Source organism: Trachypithecus francoisi, unplaced genomic scaffold (genome assembly GCF_009764315.1).
Source record: "Trachypithecus francoisi isolate TF-2019V2 unplaced genomic scaffold, Tfra_2.0 Contig01579, whole genome shotgun sequence".
NCBI classification, from domain to species: Eukaryota; Metazoa; Chordata; class Mammalia; order Primates; family Cercopithecidae; genus Trachypithecus; species Trachypithecus francoisi.
The window spans coordinates 33,310,856-33,332,802 of NW_022681442.1; the positions used below are offsets into that span (position 1 = coordinate 33,310,856).

Genomic DNA, 21,947 nt, shown 5'->3' on the forward strand with positions numbered 1-21,947 from the left:
CGCCCGGCCTAATTTTATATTAATATAGGCCTGATTTTATATTAATATAAACAAAGATTCATCTCCCAGCTCTGCCACTTTGTGAAGGTTAAGGTGAGTCACTTAGCCTCTCCGAGTCACTGTAAAATGGAACAATGGCACCTGCCCTCACAGAGCTGCTGTGAAGGTAATGGGTCATTTGCTGCTAGGACCTGTCACATGCAAGTGGTGGCTGTTATTATTGGAAGTTTCCAGGCCAAGGAAGGCTGGCATCCATCCCCTTTACCCAAAGCCCACCAGGAACACACTTGTAGTTAGTCTAGTTGGGTTTCTTGCTCTTTGCAGCGAGGGGACTCACATCAGGGGAACCTTGGGTTGCCTCAGTAGGAAGGTGTTAGAAAGAACCTAGCACAGGATTTGAGCTTTGGTTGATTCGAGGGAAGGCCTAAGGAAATAGGGATTGCCATAGATTAGATACTCTCAGGAAGGAGTATCTACAACTGGGCAGCTCAAGAAATCTGATCTGTAGGGAGGAGAGAGATGTGTGCGGAGAGCAGTAATTGATAAAGAAGTAGCAGTCACTCATTTCAGCCAAGAGGGGTGTTGGGTATTTTCTCGATGGCACTGAGACATTGCTTTTGTTTGTGCTTGCCTCATTTTATCATAGTCTTATAGAAACCTTGTTTGGGGTTGTCCATCTGTGAGATTGTTCCTGTGTAATAGGAGATGCAGCTTACCTTGCGTGCCAGGCCTCAGCCACTGAGTGACGGCTGCTGTTTCTTTCTCAGTAGGATATGTTAGGAGGATAGACGCTGGTTTCACACTCTCATTTCAATTCCTAAGACCTCTGCTCTTCAGCTCTGTGAGCCTGAGGCAAGCTGTTAACCTTATTGAGCCTCAGTTTTCTCATCTGTAAAATGGGAGAATCATAGTACCTGCCTCGTGGCTGGTAGGAAAAATTAAATAAGACAATATACTCACTGTTTCTGGCACATAATAGTTGCCAAGTAAGCTTTTTGAAAAGTCTGACTTTTGCATGGCACCATTCCTGTGGTCACAGGGCCAGCATTTTAGATCGGTAGATTCATGACCAGTTTGGTTCAACGGATATTTATTGATTTTTCCACTAAGTGCTAGAAAAAAGTTAATAGAAATCCTTGCATCATTTGTTCTCCCAAAATAAAGCTCTGCTATGAACAGCTTCATTTACTGAGCACATTCTCTGTGCCAGGGACCACTTAAAACCCTGTCTAGGGACCAGCTCAGTTCATCTTCACAGCAGCCTTATGAAGTGGGTAAAGCCAGGACTATTTTCATCAGCCCCATTTTTGCAGGTGAACAAACAGGCCAGGCGGATCAGGTACTGAGGCTGCAGCAGCAGAGAGAGAACGAGGGGCTGAACCTGGGCGGAAGAGTCAGCATTCACAAGTTTCACCTCACTGTGCTGCATTTGTAGGAGGACTGAGGCTTGTTCCCTGCCTGAAGGAGAGGAACATCCCAGGGCAGGGTGGCAGGAAGCAGCGTGAGACCCTGAGGCACCAGGCCTCTAAGGAGGGAAGACCGCCTTCAGTTGGGAAGCGGAGGGGTGGGAGCAGGCCTGTCAGATCTTAGAGGACATCTAGGAAAGGCAAGAGTGGAAGGGGAAGCACAGGGAAGGGCATTCCCAGAGGTGGGAACAGCATGAGCAGGGTGGGGAGGCCATGGGGTGTGGGGCATATTGGCCTATAGTGAAGACCTTAGTCTGAGGGTCAGCCCGAGGGAGCCCTGACATTTCAGAGGGATAAAGGGAGGGCCCTGTGTGCTGCCCCACTTCCCAGGCAGCATACCTGCAGAGACTGGGGGTGAACACCGCGGTCTTCGAGAGGCGCCATGTGATCGGGGGTGCAGCTGTCACCGAGGAGATCGTCCCAGGTGAGCTCTGATGTGGCATGGGGGAGTGGAGGGCAGTGACCCAGGGACAGTCTTCATCCTCTTCATCCCCGCTGACCCCCGGTGACGGTCCTCATCCCCGCTGACCCCCGGTGACGGTCCTCGTCCCCGCTGACCCCCGGTGACGGTCTGCATCCCTGCTGACCCCTGGTGACCGTTTTCATTGGATTCGGTTTCAGGGTTTAAGTTCTCCCGCGCGTCCTACCTGCTCAGCCTGCTGAGGCCGCAGATTTACACTGATCTGGAGCTGAAGGTAGGGCCTCCCCGGCCTGATTGCAGGGAGGGAGGAGGCAGTTCCATCTTCCCAACCTGGGCAGAGCCTCCCTGTTCCACGCCCGAGGTGATGCCCGCCCCTGAGGGCTCCCTCTTCTACCCAAGTCTTGTGTATCCCACGGGATTTCCCTGCTGCATTCCCATGGATGGGTTTTGTCTTGTCCATATAGTGTCTTGAAAAGTGGGAAATTTCATCCAAGAATCAGACTTCTTTTGAAGAATGAGCTTTGTCACCATCAGGCCCTGTGGGACACCTATCTGAAGCCTTGGGCACCTGAGCTTACAGCTGCCTTGGGACACAAGCCCCATTTCTGCCCTCATTGAACTTGAGAGCTGATTCCCTCTCTTGGCAGCTGGAGCAGAAAGTGGGGCCTGGGGACTTTTCTGGCTCCCGGGCTGTTTGGAAGCTTCCTGGGAGTCTCATCTGGTGCTGTTTGCCTCTCAGTCCACCGACCTTTGTCCGCAACCTTGCCCAACCCTGCTGCCAACCCTTTCACCTTCCTTCACCCCCACTGTCTTATAAACTGCGTCACCACATTCCTGAGGCTGATTGGCTTCTACTTGCTGGGTACCACTGTCACTCACCACTCAGAGAAAAGGGTTCTTAGTGCCATCTATACAAGCAGCTGCCACTCACGTTGCTGCCATCTTTTTTTTTTTTTTTTTTTGAGACCAAGTCTTGCTCTGTCGCCCGGGCTGGAGTGCAGTGGCATTATCTCGGCTCACTGCAAGCTCTGCCTCCCAGATTCACGCCATTCTCCTGCCTCAGCCTCCCGAGTAGCTGGGACTACAGGCGCCCACCACCATGCCCGGCTAATTTTTTGTATTTTTAGTAGAGACGGGGTTTCACCGTGTTAGCCAGGATGGTCTCGATCTCCTGACCTCATGATCCACCCACCTCAGCCTCCCAAAATGCTGGGATTACAGGCGTGAGCCACCGCACCCAGCCATGTTGGTGCCATCTTTGCTCTAAATTCAAAATTTTAAGCTAGTGTGATGTCCAGCTGCTGTTCACAGCTCTTTGGCTGCTCTAACTGGTTCATGTAGAGACTTCTTCAAGCCACTGAGACAGAGTATGTGCATCCTGGTACCAGGACTGGATGAAATCTAGCCAGGGCTGGGGGTGAGTCGCTGGTCTCTAGTCCAGACCGGACCATGGCAGCAGGCAGTTTGTAAATGCACCACTTATTCATAGTAGCAGATGTTGGGGAACAGGGACCCTCCTTTTGGCAAACCTGATCTATGAGACTAAGAATCACAGGATGGACGTTTTCACTTGATTATTCTCTTTACTTAAAAAATGTTACTCATTTGAAATGGTATTTGTCATAGTGTTCCTTGAACTAGAAGCTCCCAAGTGAATTGAGTAGATGCTTTAACCTCTGCTTTGGGCTGCATTCATAGGAGTACAGTGCTCAGATCAGGGAGAAAGCAGTTCTGCTGTGTGATGTGCAGGACTTACCCCATCTGGAGCACCTTGTTTTAACAGGACATTGAGGGCCTGGAGGGCATTGACAGGAGGGCAACTAAACTCTTTCCAGGAATATCCTTTTTCCAAAACTATAATGGAGAGCATTTACTTTATCAGCATCACATATTGGGCTATGACCTTTAATGTTCTATCTCAATTGTTCCTCACCTGTAAGTCAAGAGCCATGTTACAATCAGGGAACTTAAAGTTCGGGGGTTAAATTCACAGAACTAGAAAGTGATGGAGAATTTGAGCCAAGGTCGGACTGTCTCCTACTCCTTGTTCTTGAGCTATGATGCACTCAGGCCTCTTGGTACCGATACCACCCAGACTCACATGCCTCTAGCTCTTTGTAGTTTGTGGTGAACATGGTCATAGATGGAGTGTCCCTGGCAGCTCCAGCGGGGTGTGCACAGAGGCTGAGACTGGAGCTGCTGGAAACTGGCCGGCTGCATCTGCCTCCCTGCTCCACAGCTCACCAGCTGTGTGATTTCACCATGTGATGCCTTCTCTTCCTCATCTGTAAGATGGGAATGACAACAACACCTGCCTCCTAAGGCTACATCAGCACAGTCCCTGGTGCACAGAGGGCTCAGTACTTGTTGCTATTATTATTACCCCCTTTTGGCACTTGAGAAAACTGAGGCTCCAGAAAGACCAATGGCCAGAGACTACTCAATCACCCTGCCACTTATATGGCTGTATCCAATTAGACTGAGCCGCCAACTAAAGTGTAAGGCTTAGCTTTGGCACCGCTGCCCCTCCTCCCCTCCTTGAGCCAAAGCACCCTCCACTGACCCTCTGTGGTCCCCACCAGGGCCTGCCTCCCCGTCCTGGGTGTTAGTTTCCACAGCTGTCAATGCGAGCACTGACTTGGATCACCTCCCGGTTCCATCCACCTAGAAAATGAGTTTGCTTTTTTTTTTTTTTTTGAGACCAAGTCTCACTCTGTCACCCAGGCTGGAGTGCAGTGGCCAGATCTCAGCTCACTGCAAGCTCCGCCTCCCAGGTTTATGCCATTCTCCTGCCTCAGCCTCCCAAGTAGCTGGGACTACAGGTGCCCCCCACCTCGCCCGGCTAGTTTTTTGTATTTTTTAGTAGAGACGGGGTTTCACCGTGTTAGCCAGAATGGTCTCGATCTCCTGACCTCGTGATCCGCCCGTCTCGGCCTCCCAAAGTGCTGGGATTACAGGCTTGAGCCACCGCGCCCAGCGGAGTTTGCTTTTGCAGCAGTCTCACGCTGGGTGATGGAATCCAGGCTGGAAGGGCAGAGCCTTTGCACTGGCAGAGAAGGGGATGTGGAGGGGGGCTTTTCATCCCCTTCAGCCATAAGCCACCTTCCCCACCTCCCCCTGGGCCAGCCTTGACCTCATTGCCAGAGGCAACCTCATCCTCCCTCCCCCCTCTCACTGACCTTCTGTGTCTCACTCAGTCTTATTCATTTTGCTCCTACTTTTCTCCTGGAAATCTCTCTAAGGTAGGGCTCTAACTTGCAGGGGCACAGAGTATGACCTGGGAAACTGCTGGGGAAGCGGAGATTTCCCTGGGGTTCTTGCTCGCAGGTCTGATTCGGTGGCAGTGGTGGGGCCCAGAAACCGTCTTTTTGATGGCATTCTCAGGTCATTCTGAGAGAGGAGGCCTCCGGAACACAACTTTGAGAAGCACACCCTTTAAATCTCTCCTACGGGCCAGACCCTGCTCTTAGAGAGAGTGACTCATACCTGTAATCCCAGCACTTTTGGGAGGCTGAGGTGGGCGGATCACGAGGTCAGGAGATCGAGACCATCCTGACTAACATGGTGAAACCCCATCTCTACTAAAACTACAAAAAAAATTAGCCAGGAATGGTGGCAGGTTCCTGTAGTCCCAGCTACTCGGGAGGCTGAGGCAGGAGAATGGCGTGAACCTGGGAGGTGGAGCTTGCAGTGAGCCGAGATCACGCCACTGCACTCCAGCCTGGGCGAAAGAGCAAGACTCTATCTCAAAAAAAAAAAAAAATCTCTTGTATCTCTGGTCATTTAGACACACATCCTTCACACACACACTTTCCAACAGTTTCCACCCATGATGGTTATGCATGCTGAGAACTCTCATGGGGTAAATAAAAGAAGGGTTTTGCTTTCTTTTTTTTTTTTTTTTAAGAAAAATACTTCATAATCCGAACAAATCTCATGGATATAATCTGATGGTTCCTTAACATTCCCCTTCTCATTCGAACTCCACATAATTAAAACCATTGTTAAAAGGAAAACCTTCACCAAATTAAATTTAACAGAGTTTAATTGAGCAAAGAATGATTCATAAATGGATCAGCCTCCTGAGCCAGAGTATGCTCAAAGTCCCCAGCACAGCCCTGTGGTAGAAGAAGATTCATAGACAAAGTGAAAGGTGATGTACAGAAAATGGAAGTGAGGTACAGAAATAGCTGGATGGGATACAGCTCAGTGTTTGTCTTATTTGAACACAGTTTAAACACTTGGTCCCCTTTGATTGGCCAAAACCCGACGCTTGACACAGGAGTAGGTTACAGTCTGTTTACACTTCCTTCTAGCTTAGAGTTCACTATGAACAGAGAAACCTTTCAGCTGAGCTTAAAGTATTCAAGGAGGCAGCTTTAAGCTAAATTTGATTTAACACCATTAAGAATGACAGAGCCTCCATTTAGAAGAGAAAGTCCTGGAATCAAATGAAAAGTGATTCATAGTCAATTAGTTATACTTGGAATAACTTCTGGATTCCTCTTAGGTCCCTGATTTGGGGGGGGGTTATTCATTCATTCAGTCCATGTTTCTGAGTACCTGCTGTGTGCCAGGCGCTGAGAGAAGCCCTTGGGTGTACAGCAGTGAACTGGAAAGGCAAGGACCCTGCTCTTAGGGAGAGAACTTCAGGTAGAGGTAAGTGCCAAGAAGAAAAGAAAAGAAGGCAGCATTAGAGAGAGAGTGGAGATTCCAGCCTAGATGGCGACCAGGAAGGACATCTTCCTCAAGGAGGTGACATTTGAGCACGTTTTCAAATACCAAGAGGTCACCAGCAGCAGCCACGTGGACATCTGAGCAGACGGTCTCCCGTCAGAGGGAAGAGGAGATGGACCCACCCAGGCAGGCGTGAGCAGAGGGCAGATCAGTGTGGCCAGGGCAGAGGAGTGACAGGCAGAGGGCCGCAGATTGGGGTGGGAGGGGCAGGGGCCAACTCGGGGACTGCATTTTATCCAAGTGCAGCGAGAAGCCAGTGAGGTGTGTGATCAGGAAGTTCACTGCTAGGATGTGTGACTTTACAAAGGTCAGCCCACCTGCTGGCTGGTGAGGACTCCGCGGAAACAGGAGGGGTCGCATGTGGATCACGAGGCCGCCGCTGCAGCGATTCCCAAAATGGTGGCTTAGAGAGAAGCACACAGGTTCTGGAGGCAGCGTAGGGGATGTCAAGAATGACAAGGAGAGAAACTAAGGATGCTTCCTGGGTATGAGAGAGTTGACTACTTTAAGAAGAACGAAGCTGGAAGTTTCTCCAGCTTAGAATAAAGAATGTCTCCATCTTAGGGTTAGGAGGGACCCCAGCCGTCTCCTGGCCCCGGCCCCTGCCAGTGTCGGGAACCTCCTCAAGGCACAGAGTGTCCAGAGCTGCGGCGAGCCTGCCTGCCTGGAACGTCTCCAGTGTGGAGCAACTCCAGCGGCAATTGTTGGAAAAGCCTGTTTTTGGTTTCCTCGTGCTTTTCTAAAACCTCCACTCTCAGATCTCATTTCTCTCCTCTGCGGCCGTACCTTGTCTGCAACGTAGCATCCATTTATTCAGAGTCGACGGAATGCTTATTAACTGCACTGTGTCCGCATGCGGGGGATACAGCAGTGAACAAAATAGACAATGCCCCTGACTTCACAGGGCTCACATTCTACTTGAGGAGACAATGAAAACACTAAATATGTGATTAGCCATGTGGTGACAGGTACTTTGGGGAAAAATATTGCAGGGCGAGGGGGCAGGAAGTGCAGGAGAGGCCTGGCTGATAAGGTGGCATTCCAGCCAAGACCTCCAGTCGCTGAGGGAGCAGGCCACGGATCTGGAGAAGGAAGCCTCTGGACAGCAGAAACTGGAGGCAGCACAGGCCCCTTTTGCTTTATCTGTGCCTCCTTTGAGGAAGTAGATATGCTCTTGGAAAGTTCTGTGTGCTAATCAAATATTTGTAAATCAAATCATATTTTAAATGCATCGGGGGACTTCCACTTAAAGTGACCCTGGAGTAAATGAGTCTGCGAAGTAAATAAAATGTTCTGATGTTAATAATTTATCTACCTTGTAAGTATAGATTTTCACATAACCATTGCTTGACTGTGTCTTTCTAAATTTAATTATTTATTTCTGAAGTGGAGCAGTTACAGACTGGTGCTGAGAGCTAGGGCTTTGCAGTTACACAGCTGTGGTTTTGAAACCCAGACCTACCTCCTAAAGTGACCTGGGACAAATTAGTTAACTCCTATGAGCCTCTCATGTTGCTTTTGTACAATGAGGATAGTAAGACAGCCACGTGCCACGTGACAACATGGTGGTCAGCGATAGACTATATACAATGGTGGTCCCATAAGCTTACAATGGAGCTGAAAAAAATTCCTGTCCCCTAGTGATGTCATAGTTACAGTGCAGCATATTATTCATGTGTTTGTGACGATAAGCCTACCGTGCGGCCAGTCGTCAAAAAGTCTAGTACATATAATTATATACAGTACATAATACTTGATAGTAAATTACTTTGTCACTTAACGTATTTATTATACTATACTTTTTATTATTATTTTAGAATGTATTCCTTTTCCTTATTTAAAAAATTCACTGTCAAACAGCCTCAGACAGGTCTGTCAGGAGGTATCCAGCAGAAGGCATTGCTCTCTAGAGATGACAGCACACATGTTACTGTCCCTGAAGACCCTGCAGTGGGGCAGGATGTGGAGGTGGAAGGCAGTGACATTGATGATCCTGACCCCGTGTAGCCCTAGGCTGATGTGTGTGTTTGCGTTTTACTTTTTAGCAAAACAATTTTAAAAGTAAAAAAAAAAAGTAAAAATTTTGAAAACAGAAAAAACTTATAGAATGAGGATATAAAGGAAATAGTTTATATAGCTATACAATGTTTGTGTTTTTAGCCAAGTGTCTTTTTAAAAGAATCAAAAAGGTTTTAAAAATTAAAACTTTTATAGAGTTTAAAAGTTGCAGTAAGCTAACTTACTGAAGAAAATGTTTTAATCAATGTAGTGTAGCCTAAGTGTACTGTATGTATAAAGCGTGCAGTAGTGCACAGCAATGTGCTGGGCCTTCAGTCACTCACCACTCACCCAGAGCAACTTCTGATCCTGCAGGCTGCATTCATCGTGAGGGCTCTATACGGTATCATTTTTCTTACCTTTTGTGCCATATTCTTAATGTACCTTTTCTATGTTTGGGTTTTTTGTTTTTGTTTTTGTTTTTTGAGACAGAGTCTCGCTTTGTCACCCAGGCTGGAGTGCAGTGGTGCAGTCTCACCTCACTACAACCTCTGCCTTCCAGGTTTGAGCGATTCTCCTGCCTCAGCCTTCCGAGTAGTTGGGACTACAGGTGTGTGCCACCATGCCCAGCTAATTTTTGTATTCTAAGTAGAGATGGGGTTTCACCATATTGGCCAGGCTGCTCTCGAACTCCTGACCTCAGCTAATCTGTGAGCCTTGGACTCCCAAAATGCTGAGATTACAGGCATGAGCCACTGCTCCCAGCCTAGATACGTTTAGATACCCAAATATCATTGTATTACAGTTGCCTCCAGGATTCAGTGCAGTAACATGCTGTGCAGGTTTGCAGCAATAGGCTACACCACACAGCCTATGTGTGGTAGGCTATCAGATCTAGGTTTGTGTAGGTACACTCTGTGATGCTCAAACTACAACAAAATTGCCTAACAATGCATTTCTCAGAACATATCCCCATCGTTAAGTGATGCAAGACTGTACTTACAAAGTTGTTGTGAGGTAACCATTGTAAACCCTAGTACAGTCCCTGGCACGGAATGAGTGTGCCGTGGTGTGGTGTGGTATGTGGCATGGCGTAGTGTGGTGCGATAGGACATGGTATAGTATCATATGATGTGGTAGGGTGTGGTAAGGCATGGTGTGTATGGTGTGATGTGATGTAGTGTGGTATGGTATGATGTGGCATGGCGTGGTGCTGTATGGCATGGTATGGTATGTATGCTATGGTATAGAATGCTATAGTGTACTGGGGTATGAGACAGTATTGTCTGCATAGGGTACTTGGGCAAGAGGGATTTTTATAAACTTATATTTAAAAAACAGACACCAGGACCATACACTTGGGAATCTACACACAGGTACCTGTGTGTTCACACACACACAATAGGAGAAAAAGATGACGGGCAGAGACCACAGAGTCATTCATTTGTTGCCGTGCTGTTTGTGTTCTGCAGAAACATGGGCTGAGGCTTCATCTTCGAAACCCCTACTCCTTCACCCCCATGCTGGAAGAGGGTGCGGGCAGCAAGGTGCCCAGGTCCCTTCTGCTGGGCACAGACATGGCAGAAAACCAGAAGCAGATTGCCCAGTTCTCCCGGAAGGATGCCCAGGTAGGGAAGGCGACAGTGACTGAGCTCCTACTCCCTCAGCAGCCTAAAGATGGGCGTGGTTGGATTGTCCTAGAACAACTGTCCAAAGGCCATGGGCACTGGGCCAGGCCACCCCACATTCCTAGGAGGGCTCCAGTTGGTGGCAGCTCTTGATCTCAGGCACTGGGAAGAGAAGCGGGTGGAGGATGCTGATGAAGACCAGTGGACTGGAAGACCCGCACACCAGCATGTGTTCAATATGGGGCCACTGTCAGAGGGGCTGTGCATGCTGAGTTCAAGAGGAAATGCACCGGCATGTTCTTACACCGGGAAGTGCTTCATGCCCCTCCAGTTTTCAGACAGAGTTCCGAGTGTTTGTCCACATTAAAGCACATGAAAGCCAGAAAGGAAGATGAGGGATGATCAGAGAAAATTAAGGATAAAATCAACTGAATCAGGAACTTAGGACAAGAGAGTTCTAAATATTCATTCAATGTGGCATCCCAAGGCTCCCTCCTGACTGCCCAAGGCAACGAAGTGTCCATGATGGTGTGCAGCCCTGGTGACGGGATGAGCACATGTTGGATGGAGAATGCACTTTTTTCCCCTTGGAACTGCGTTCTAGGAACCTGCTGGGTGGCGTTGTCTAGATGAGCCACTGAGTTCCGTGAGGGCCCTGCCACAGTTGGTTCTGTGGACATAGGAAGATTATTTGAATGGCCATTTTGTACCAAGCATGGATACAAGCTGAGGTGTAGCATTAAATCATATCTCAGTGGAGACATTTTCATAAGAAGAACCTAGGTTAATAGAACCCATGTACATTGCTTTTCTTGTGTTAATCTATTACTGGGTAAAACTTAGAGAACCACAGATGCACGGCCTACAAGTCTCTTCCACCAGCAGTTTTCAGACCTGGCTGATGATCAGAATCACCTGAGAAGCTTAAGCCTTTTATTTTGTTATTTTATTTCATTTGTTTTTAACACGGAGTCTCACTCTGTCACCCAGGCTGGAGTGCAGCGGTGCGATCTTGGCTCACTGCAACCTCCGCCTCCCGTGCTCAAGCAATCCTCCTGCCTCAGCCACCTGAATAGCTGGGATTACAGGCATTCACCACCATGTCCGGCTAAGTTATTTTTAATTCTTTTGTAGAGACAAAAGTCTCACTATGTTGCTCAGGCTGGTCTGGAACTCTTGAGCTCAAGCAATCCTCCCACCTCTGCCTCCCAAAGTGCTAGGATTACAGGCATGAACCACCACACCCGGCCTGAGGAGCTTAGCTTTTTAAAAGTGCTTCTTTGATGGTTCTTTTGTGTGGCAGATTGGAGACCACCACCTGCATCCTCTCGTCCAAATCCTGCCCATCTCAGATGCACTTGAGGGGATTTGGCACAAGGCCAGGTCCCCGGGCCTGCAGGACACTAGCTGTGGCCCTACACTCTAGCGACCACACACACCAGAGGCAAGGGCCCATTTCCCATTGTGGAAAGTAAGGAGCTTGATTCCTGGTTTTGCCTTTCCATGCTGTCATATTAAAGTCCTGCTTAGAGAAACCTGTTTAACTTCGTTTTTACCAAGACTTCTCAAATGTATTTTAACATGGAACTTTTCTTTATGTAACACTTATTAAAATGTCATGGGTCTATCCATGGGTAGAGATAGACCAAAATGCAAAGTCCAAGGCTAAGAAGAATCAGGTAGGGCCTCCAATAGCACAGGCTTCTGTCACTGCTCCTGTGCCCACCAGGGAAGCGAAAGTAGTGTCAGAAAGCAGGCTTTCGAAAGTGGATTCTGACATGGGAGCTTGTGGGGTGAGAAGAGGCAGTCTTCTGTGACTGCGGGTGATGAGACAGTGTGGGAGACCTACAGACTAGAAAAGAATACAAGCAAAGGTCTAACTTCTACCAGTAATATATGAGAGGACAGAAGGACAGGCTGGGCGCAGCGGCTCACGCCTGTAATCCCAGCACTTTGGGAGGCCGAGGCAGGCGGATCACTTGAGGTCAGAAGTTCGTGACCAGCCTGGCCAACATGGTGAGACTTCGTCTCTACTAAAACTACAAAAATTTAGCTGGGCATGGTGGCACATGCCTATAATCCCAGCTACTCAGGAGGCTGAGGCAGGAGAATCACTTGAACCTGGGAGGCAGAGGTTGCAGTGAGCCGAGATCGCGCCACTGCACTCCAGCCTGGGTGACAGAGCAAGACTCCATCTTGGAAAAAAAAAAAAAAGAAGAAATGACAGAAGGAAGAAACTTCTAAGTGGTTTCATGGTTTATCGCAGAGGTCACACCCTAAGATTCTTGCCAGCTTTCTGTGGGTGACACTTTGTGTTGGCCAGCATTAGCTCCGTGTCCCTGTTGCCACTCCTGGTCACTCCTCTATCGCCCAGGGTCTCCTGACCACCCCCACCTCCACCCCATGTACTCTTCTTGGTGTTGATGTTAACCCAGACACCTGGAACTGGGGGAGCTCAACAGAGCCAAGCCGAGGCCTGAGGAACCATCAAGCTGTGGGGGTGACAGGCCATATGGGGACAGCATGGAGGGGAGGGATGTGGATGATGGGGCCTTGATGCAGAGCTCTGTTGCAGGTCTTTCCCAGATATGAGGAGTTCATGCATCGCTTGGCATTAGCCATTGACCCTCTGCTGGATGCGGCCCCTGTGGACATGGCGGCCCTCCAGCGTGGCTCTCTGCTGCAAAGGATCAAGTCGCTGTCCACCCTCAAGCCCCTGCTGAAGGCAGGTAAGTCCAAGTGCAGGCACCAGGGCATGATGAGTGACCTTCAAGGAGGTGAGCTCATTGTCTCAATGCCTAGACACAAGCCTGAACCTCCATGGCAACCTGCCAGCTGGGATCAGTTAACATGCTGTGATCAATTACGGGCAGCCTGGAGCACTTTGTTGAGAGCATCTTAGGCTGATGCGCTTTAAAATAGAGCTTGAGACCAAGGCTTGTGCATGGGTACTTCATTTGGAAGGGTGACCCCAAGGCACAAAAATAGGAGAAAGTAGGGGTGAGAGTGGACAGAGAAAGAGTCAATACCAGAGTGTGTGATCACACTAGCCACACTGTGGGTGACAAGATGCTGGACTTGTGTGGGCCCTCTGGGAAACCTTATGAAATGCATTTGAGGAACCTTCTCGGGAGATGGAAAGGGAAATATTTATTCCTTGGGTTCTATCTCCCATTGGTCAAGGGTTGCCTCACAGGGCATTGACTCCCACACTTCTGGGCTGTGCATCTGTGGGTGCCAAGTAGGTTCCCATGAGTGCCCTAGGGAAGAAGTAGAGAGGCTTACTTTTCAGCACTGAAGTGAGATGCTGTGGAGTTGCCTTTGTGAAGCTGATCAAAGCCTGCATGGAGTTCGGCATCATGGCTGTGGCTAGAATAAGATATAGGGGCCAAGAGATTTGAAGTGCTGCTCCCATACAGGAAGAATGCTAGATTTGGGGTCAGCAAGGAGAAGTTCTGTGATCAGTTAGTAATGTCTGTCATGAGTATGAGAATGGAAGGCACATCAAGTGTGCTATTATTTTCTGCCCTCCTTGAGGATATACAGACCAGTTTAGCCTCTATATCCTAGAAAAAACAAACAAACAAATCGCTTGTTTCCCACATGTCTTCATGGTTCAGCTGGTCCCAGCTGGCTCAGCTGATCTGGTCTGGTCTCGGGCATGTGTTTGTGTCTGCAGCAGCTCAGTGGAGGCAGCTCTGCTCCAGGTACCTCCCGTCCTCCTTGTAGAAGCACATGCTGATCTGGGCATGGACTTTTCACATCAGTGGCACAAGCACAGAGGGCATGCCCCAATATACAGGCCTGTTTCAGGTCTGGCTTTGTGTCACATCTGTAAACGTTACACTGGCTGGCCAAGTCACGTGGATGAGCCTAGAGCCAAGGAGCCGGGCAGGTTAACCAAGCTGTGGTGGGTTGGGAGGCACTGCAGACTTATACATTGCAAAGAGTGTGGAGCCAGTGGAATCTATTACAAATGCAAAAAGTAGACACTGCCTCTCAGATAACCAGTCCAGGGAGCTCTGTGTGAAAAACAGACAAAAAACATTTATCAAGCAACTACTAGGTACCAGACACTAAGCTAGGCCTGGATGCTATAAGGCTAGAGACCGTGATTTCTATCCTGAAGGTCTTAAAACCTAGTTACTCTGAAATGGTCTGAATCAGGGTTGTAGGAATGGATCAGCAATAAGGGAATAAGGTACAAGTTTAAAATTTTCCAAACATAATGCTAACTGATTAAACATATTAAATGCCTATGAACTTGCAAATGCTTTACCCAGCTCATTTAATGCTCACCGTAGCCCTTGGGGTGTAAAATAGGATTCCCGTGTTACAGGTAAAGAATCAGGTTCAGAGATGTTAAAAATGTGTCCCAGGCGCTGCTAGTGAGAGGTGTGGCCGGGACTCAAGCTGGGTCTGTCTCTGCATTGGCTGTGCTATACCATCTCCCGGCAGGAAGTCTCGGCCTCCTCCAATCTTTTATCCCACAGGCCAGGTTGGAGGGTTTCCCTGTCACCTGTTTCAACTTCTGTTTTGTGGATCTTCTGTTATAGGCCGCATCCTGGGAGCCCAGCTTCCCGAATATTATGAGGTCCTCACAGCTCCCATTACCAAGGTGAGCGGTTCCCCAGCATCAGGCCCGACTAGGGAGCAAGGGGACTCTCCTCCCGTCGAGGCCCCTAAGGCCTTCTCTCTGCTGTTGTGCTGTCCAGGTGCTGGATCAGTGGTTTGAGTCTGAGCCTCTAAAAGCCACTCTGGCCACAGATGCTGTGATTGGAGCCATGACAAGTCCCCGCACTCCGGGGAGTGGGTGAGTGAGGGGTGTGAGGCGGGACACAGGAATGGGGCATGTTCCCCAACAGGAGTGAGGACAACAGTGGCAGTGGCTGCAGCAACAGCTGCCACTTAACAGAGCTCACCCAGTGAGCCAGGAACCAAGCCAGGCACATCACACACCATCCATTTAACCCTCAGAGCAACGTCTGAGAACTGCGGTTCAGAGAAGGGAGTGTCTTGCCCAAAGCCACTCAAGTGGCAAGGCTGATTTTCAGCTCGAGGTGTCTGACTCCCCAAAATCTTCCTTCTTAGTGATTGTGCCCTACTGCTTCACTAAGAAAAGTCTCTCTCCACCTCCCGCTTGGTATCTCAACATTAATATCTTCTTTCCTCTCCTCTTCCCTTCCCTCTTCCACCTCTCCACTCCCGCAAACACCCATTCTCCCTTGCCTGCCACCGGTCCTTTCCCTGGGCTCCGGGACGCTCACATAGACACCTCAGGATGGACAGTAAGCTGCCTTTCTCTTCGTGAGTGCGGGTGTGCGCTGACAGCCCAATCCGAGAGGTGGCAGTCAGACACAGTGAAGCCTGCAGTGTGGTCTGACTTAATGAGCCCCCACAGAAGCAGGACTGGAGGGGTGTGTGTGTGTGTGTGTGTGTGTGTGTGTGTTGGGATGGAGAATGCCGCCAAGGGTTGGGCCGTTTCCAGTGCACCAGAAGATACAGCTAGAAGCTAGAAGCTGTCGACGTGGCTTTTCTCTCAAGGGACTCAAGGGATGAGCACACCCTCGGAAGTGGTTTTTCAACACATATTAAGCCGGCCCCAAATTCCCCCAGGACCATAGAGACGGGGGCTTGGCAGCAGTTGCTACACGTTGGCCAAGCTGTGATCTACCAGCCAATCTGGATCTTCCAGCTGGGGCCTCCTGCCCTTTTCTCTTGGGATCTCTGAGAGGCTTAGCCAGTGCTCAGTTTGTGAAATGTGCCTTTAAGTAATTTGTTCCTTCATTAATTCTTCCAACAAATATGGATGAGCGCTCGCTAGGTGCTGGGGATACCGTAGTGAGTGGAGCAGACGTCCTGATGGGTGAGAGACACAGAGCGAGTGATGATGATGAAGTGGTGTGAGTGTGATGCTAGGAGGAGCAGCCGGAACACAGCCTGATCTAGGGTCAGAGAAGCCTCCACATGGAAGAGGTATTTGATCTGAGACCCAAAGGACAAAGAGGAGTTAGCAAAACACAAGATGAGGGAGGAAGGGGCTTCAGGCTGACAGAACAGCAGGGGAAATGCTGGGGTTAGAGAACGTGTGATCTACCCAGGAATCTAGTGGTTCTGTTAGTTAGGAGGATAGGGTACAGAGAGGGGACAGGATGAGGGATGAGGCTGGAGCACCTGCTAGGAGACTGGCCATTCCCTAAGAGCAGTGCCAAGCCAGGGAGGTTTGGAATGGCGATAAGTGAGTGGCAGGAGCACAGCTGGGCTTTAAGATAAGGCTCCAGGATATATGTGGACAAAGACCTGCAGGGGAGAAAGTGTGGGAGAGGGGTTCCAATGAGGGGCACTACTGCAGCAGCATAAGGAAGAGAAGAGAGGCTGAGAGGTGGGGTGGCCTTGCAAGCCCTTTGGAGGCTGAGTTGGCATTGCTGTGTGGACGTAGATGGGGAAGGTTGGTAGCGGTCAAGACTGACACCTGGTTTCTGTTGGAAACAGAACCTTCTATGGAAAGGTGTCATTCACTGGAATGGGAAAGATTGAAGCGGAAGCAGCTGGAGAATGGGGAAAAGGTGGTGGGTTTAAGATGCCTACCAAGAAAGCATCCAAATGGAGATATCTATGGGTAGTTAGACACAGGAGCTGGAGCTCAGGAGAATGCTGGAGCTACAGGTTTGGGCATCGTTGCCTTCTTTTTGGTAATAAAGCTATGCACATAGACACACTTGCTGGGGAGTCAGTGTAGAGAAGGCAAAGGGCTCTTACAAGAACTTGAGCTCATTAAAGGCTACTGGGAAAGGGCTGGATGGTGGCAGGGAGGGGCTGAAGATCAAGATGGAAAGGAATAGTTGCACCTACAACTCTGGGGAGATGAGATCCCACCTCCAGGATCTGAGTCGGATGGTCTGTCCTCAGGTATGTGCTGCTGCATCATGTGATGGGGGGCCTGGAGGGGATGCAGGGGGCCTGGGGCTATGTCCAAGGGGGCATGGGTGCCCTCTCTGATGCCATCGCAAGCTCAGCCACCACCCATGGAGCAAGCATCTTCACTGAAAAGGTGAACAGCCCCTCTACCCCACCCCAGTTATTGGCAAGGATCCCAGGACAGAACCAAGTCTCAGATTTGGAAGGTCCCTTGTTTTACTGATGAACAGAGGAGCTGTGAGGGGGTGGGTTGCAGAATCAAGAGACTACAATCAAGCAGCCTGTTAGTGGCTAACCACCCCCTTTGAATTCCCTGGTCACTGAACTGAGGCTGAGTGTTTCATGGAGAAGCCGAGGCTTCATGGAGAAGCTGCAGAACTTGATGGGGTGGGTTTGGGATGAAGAAGTTGCGAATGCCTAGGACCATCACAGACCATGGGAATCCCACAAGATCTAACCTGGGTTTCCCTTCCTGGGGGTTTCTGATGGGCGCTAGACAGTGGTGAAGGTGCAGGTGAACAGTGAAGGCTGTGTTCAAGGAGTTGTGCTGGAAGATGGCACAGAGGTGAGAAGCAAGGTGGTGCTGTCCAACACATCACCGCAGATCACCTTCCTGAAGCTGACGCCACAGGTGAGACTGCGGGCAGGAGGGTGGAGCTTAGATGTCTGCCAAAACAGGGGTTGGAATCTGTGGGGATTGAGGGAGCCAGGATTGCATCAGGGTGTGAGATGCAAAAGCCAAGTCTCTGCATTTGGGAAACAGGCAGGTAAGGGCAGGTAGCAAACAGGGAAGAAGCCTCACAGGTGAGGAGAAGGGGCCAGAGAGGTGAAGTGACCAAGATTCTGGCCACTGGCAGAGCCAGAGCTAGAACCCAGGTCTGACTTTCGATCTAGAGTTGTTTCCACAACTTTCCTACTTTCCTCATTTCTCCCCTCTCACCAGCTCTAATTCCATTGTATGTGTCAACTATCTGTTGTATTATCCATGATTATTAATTAATTAAAAGAGCCACAAAACTTCTGGGCACACAATAAGAAATACTGGCACCCAGAACTGGAGACTTCAGTTGATCTTGGTGGATTTCAGCTGCTCACGGCTAGCTCATGCATCTGCAGTCAGCTGCGGGTCAGCTTGCCGGCTCTGCTGATCTTGGCGGGACTCCTTCATGTTCTTGGGAGCTAGCCGGTGGTGGCTGGTCCAGGACAGTTTCTGCTGGGATGACTGGGGGGACTCAGCTGTGCTCCGTGTGTCTGTCCTCCCGCAGCACAGTAGTCCAGGCATGTTCTCAGGGTCTGGCAAGGGGCAAAAGCAGGCAAGCTCAAGCATGTGTGCAAGCATCACGTGGTTTGATCTCTTTGCATCCTGTTTGCTAGCATTGGCCAAAGCAAGTCTCATGGCCAAGCCCAGAGTCAGAGTGTGAGGGCACTGCAAGGTTACACAGAAACGGGTGTGCAAACAGGGAGGGGTAAGCTTTGGGGGACAGTTTTTGCAATTGACTTTCCCTGTGCCCAAAAGATATGATAACATGTATACGTGCAGGAAGCTCCCAGCCATTCTTGGGGGCAATTCTTAGGGGCAAAGCACTACTTTTTCTGAGTGATTCCATTAATAAAATTCAACAAACATCAGTAAAAAGAAACATTAAGCCAATTCTGAGATCATTGAGGCTTCCAAGAGCTTACAGACCAGTAGTGAAAAGAGACCTGCAAACCACTGTCCCCTTTGCAAGCAGAGAGAGGTGTGGACTATTTCACAGTCAGAACTGCTGGCCAAGCACAGAGGAGGAAGTGGTTAGAGCTGAGTGGGAGGGGATCTAGAAAGGCTTCACAGGGGAGGTGGTTTTGGCTGAGCTTTGAAGGATGAAGAGGATTTCCAGAGGGAGCGACTGAGGGATCTTCCTGAGCAAAGAAAGAAGGCAGCTTCCTTGGGGTCTTGGACGTCTGGGGGCTTTCATGGAGGCTTCTCCTTCCAGGAATGGCTTCCTGAGAAGTTCCTGGAGAAAATCTCTCAGCTGGACACCCGGTCGCCTGTCACCAAGATCAATGGTAAGAGACACACTACATTGCAGCACTGTCTTCTTTGACCCATCCGAGTGAGAAGCCTCCAGGCGGGGGGCAGCTGAACGCTGTCATCATCTCCATTCCCTGACCTCCAGCCCATGTCCCCCTGCAGCCTGGTCAGAAGGTGAAACACTTGCTCGTACTTTCCTACTCCCATCCACCACTGAGGGTAGCAGGGTGCTGGCTGTAGAGGGAGGACCTTGGGGGGCTAAGACCTGACCCTCCTCTTTGATCCCTCAGTGGCCGTAGACAGGCTGCCCAGCTTCCTGGCGGCCCCCAATGCTCCCAGGGGCCATCCGCTGCCCCATCACCAGTGCTCCATCCACCTGAACTGTGAAGACACCCTCCTCCTTCATCAGGCCTTTGAAGACGCCATGGACGGCCTGCCTTCCCACAGGTAGGAGTCCTGGACAGAACATCCCCTGATGTTCTTCCACGTGGGCCTGGGAGGCGGGGCTGTCCATGCCACACACAGCAGGGATCAGGGCTGGCGTTCAACCTTCACAGTGAGTTAGGATCTGCCAAAATCCATACTTAACTTCTAAGGACAGGAAGCGCATCCCAGGTGAAAAATCTGAGGACCAGGGCAGGTAAGGGTGAAGAGCAGCTCAGGTTAGCGGAAGGGGCAGAGAGGCAGAGCGCTGCCTGGGAAAGTGCTGGGGCTGGGGAAGAAGACGAGAAAATGTGTTCTGGGAGAGCAAAGGAGGTTCTCTCACTCAGAACCTGTCAGGGGGCACGCACTCACTCAGTCCCCTGCTCCATAGCCTTTCTTTTTCTGATAAGCTGCCTTCTTGCAAAACTTCTAAAAGCATTTCCCACCTCCCACTGCAGCTGTATTTCCATCCTTCCAGAAAAGGCAGGGGCACTATAGGAGCAAGAGCCTTTCCATCCTGTCCGCTGTCCAGCACACACTGTTGAAAACCTATTCAGTGCCAGGCTCTGTACTAGGTACGGGCTGGGAGAACTAGCAGGGCAGGGGCATGAAACCAACACGAAGCTTATGATAAGACAGGTACACAAATATTTACAGCATGTAGTAAAGAAGATGTGCGCCTGGAGAGAAGGGTATAGGGCAAAGTTCATTCATCCATTTATAAATATTCTGGGGTCTCTACTCTGTGCCAGGCTTGGTTCAGTGACTGGGCACAGATCAGCAAGCAAAGCCAACAAGGTCTCAGGTCGCTGACTTTCTATCCGTGAGAGGAAGACAATCAACAAGTACGCACTGATGATGAGCACTGCGGAGAAAAATAGGCAGGGAAGGGGAGGAAAGGCTTCTCTGATAACGCGGCACTTGAGCAGAGACCAGAAGGAAGTGAGGATACAGATCTTGTGGGTACCTGGGAAAGAACATCCAGACAGAGGGAAGGTCAGGTGCAAAGGCCCTGGGGCAGGAGTGTGTTGCTGTGTAGGAGGCACAGGGACGAGGCCAGAGTGACTGGAGAGACAGCACCTGGGAGTGAAGGGTATCCAATTGTGCTGGGTCTTGTCAACTGCCCTGGCTCTTACTCCAGGAAAGTTTGTGCAGAGTCTGCCTTATACTTTAGAAAGACCAGCCTGGACACGGTGTGGAGAAAATGTTAAGGCATCTGTTGCAATGGGTTACTGTTGCAGAATCCAAGTTAGAGTGGACAGTGGCTTGGACAAGGGTGGGGGCAGTGGAAGTAATGAGAAGGGACGGAAGACTGGGTGTATTTTGAAGCTGAAGCCAACAGGACTTGCTGTTGGACAGGGAGTGGGAAGTAGGTAATAAAAAGGAGCGACTGTGAAATGGTGCCTCCATTTACTGAAGAGAGGAAGAGGCGGCGGGGGTGGAGCAGATTTTAGAGGCTAATCAGGCATTGGGGTTTGAACGGGGGACGTTTGAGATCCCTGGTGGACATCCAAGTTCAGCAAAAATATTGCGGCTGAGGGACTCAGGGAGAAGGGGCGTTTCCCGTGGCCTTGAAGGAGACTCATATTTGGAGATGAGAGGGAGAATGTGCTCCAGGTAGAAAAGGTGTGGCAGGCAAAGGTGGTGGGGTGGGAAGCAGGTCACAGCTTTGCTGGAGCTTGAGGTAGCCCTAGCAACTCTGTCTTCCATTGGTCTGCTCTGGAAAAGGCAGTCAGGCCGCTAAAGCCTGGCTGAAATCTGGCTGCCTGGGCGCCTGCTGTCTTAGGCCTGGCCTCTTTCCACACTCCCACTGTCTGTGTGGACCTTGGAGACATTTGCGTTTGGGAGCTGTGGTTAGAGCACAGCGTGTGATGAAGGCAGGCAAGGACAGGCCATGGATTCGGAGGTCTGGGCAAGGCCAGCTCCTCACAGGTGCTCTGGATCACGCTGGCGGCTTCTAAGCCAGTGCAAGTGCACAACCACTGTGGCCGTACAGCGACAGTCGCCCAGGATTGGTGTCATCTCAGGGTCTCCACTGTGTCCCAAGTCATCTCAGAGGCCCTTCCCTCCACACTGCTGCTCTTTAGACCTGCCGTCTCTCCTCCCTGCCCGCACAGGCCTATGATTGAACTCTGCATCCCTTCTGCGCTGGACCCCACCCTGGCTCCCTCCGGCTGCCACGTAGTCTCTCTCTTCACTCAGTACACGCCCTACACACTGGCTGGAGGCAAGGCCTGGGACGAGCGGGAGAGAGACGCTTATGCAGACAGAGGTAAAGACAGCTGCATGTTCTGCCTCCAGAGCCGGCCGGGCTTGCGACCTGACTGGGCCTGCTCCTCCTCACT

At 50.2% G+C, this 21,947-nt stretch overlaps 1 protein-coding gene across 15 annotated transcripts in view; it reads left to right on the plus strand.

Annotated features, from left to right (window-relative positions):
• The window catches only part of PYROXD2 (pyridine nucleotide-disulphide oxidoreductase domain 2), a 32,899-nt gene that overhangs the window by 6,106 nt on the left and 4,846 nt on the right, over positions 1–21,947 (plus strand). For 10 of the 15 annotated variants that reach the window (XR_004431243.1, XM_033186452.1, XM_033186433.1 and 7 more), the window contains exons 3-13: positions 1,797–1,890; positions 2,088–2,161; positions 10,095–10,250; positions 12,826–12,979; positions 14,807–14,868; positions 14,966–15,063; positions 17,160–17,301; positions 17,665–17,799; positions 19,142–19,214; positions 19,470–19,626; positions 21,720–21,874. Coding sequence is in view for 12 of the 15 variants with exons in the window: in XM_033186452.1 (XP_033042343.1) it covers positions 1,797–1,890; positions 2,088–2,161; positions 10,095–10,250; positions 12,826–12,979; positions 14,807–14,868; positions 14,966–15,063; positions 17,160–17,301; positions 17,665–17,799; positions 19,142–19,214; positions 19,470–19,626; positions 21,720–21,874 (1,300 nt within the window). In the remaining 3 variants the exon portion in view is untranslated. The remainder of the gene's footprint in view (positions 1–1,796; positions 1,891–2,087; positions 2,162–10,094; positions 10,251–12,825; positions 12,980–14,806; positions 14,869–14,965; positions 15,064–17,159; positions 17,302–17,664; positions 17,800–19,141; positions 19,215–19,469; positions 19,627–21,719; positions 21,875–21,947) is intronic. The other 5 variants (XR_004431255.1, XM_033186518.1, XR_004431254.1 and 2 more) reach the window with 4 other exon arrangements.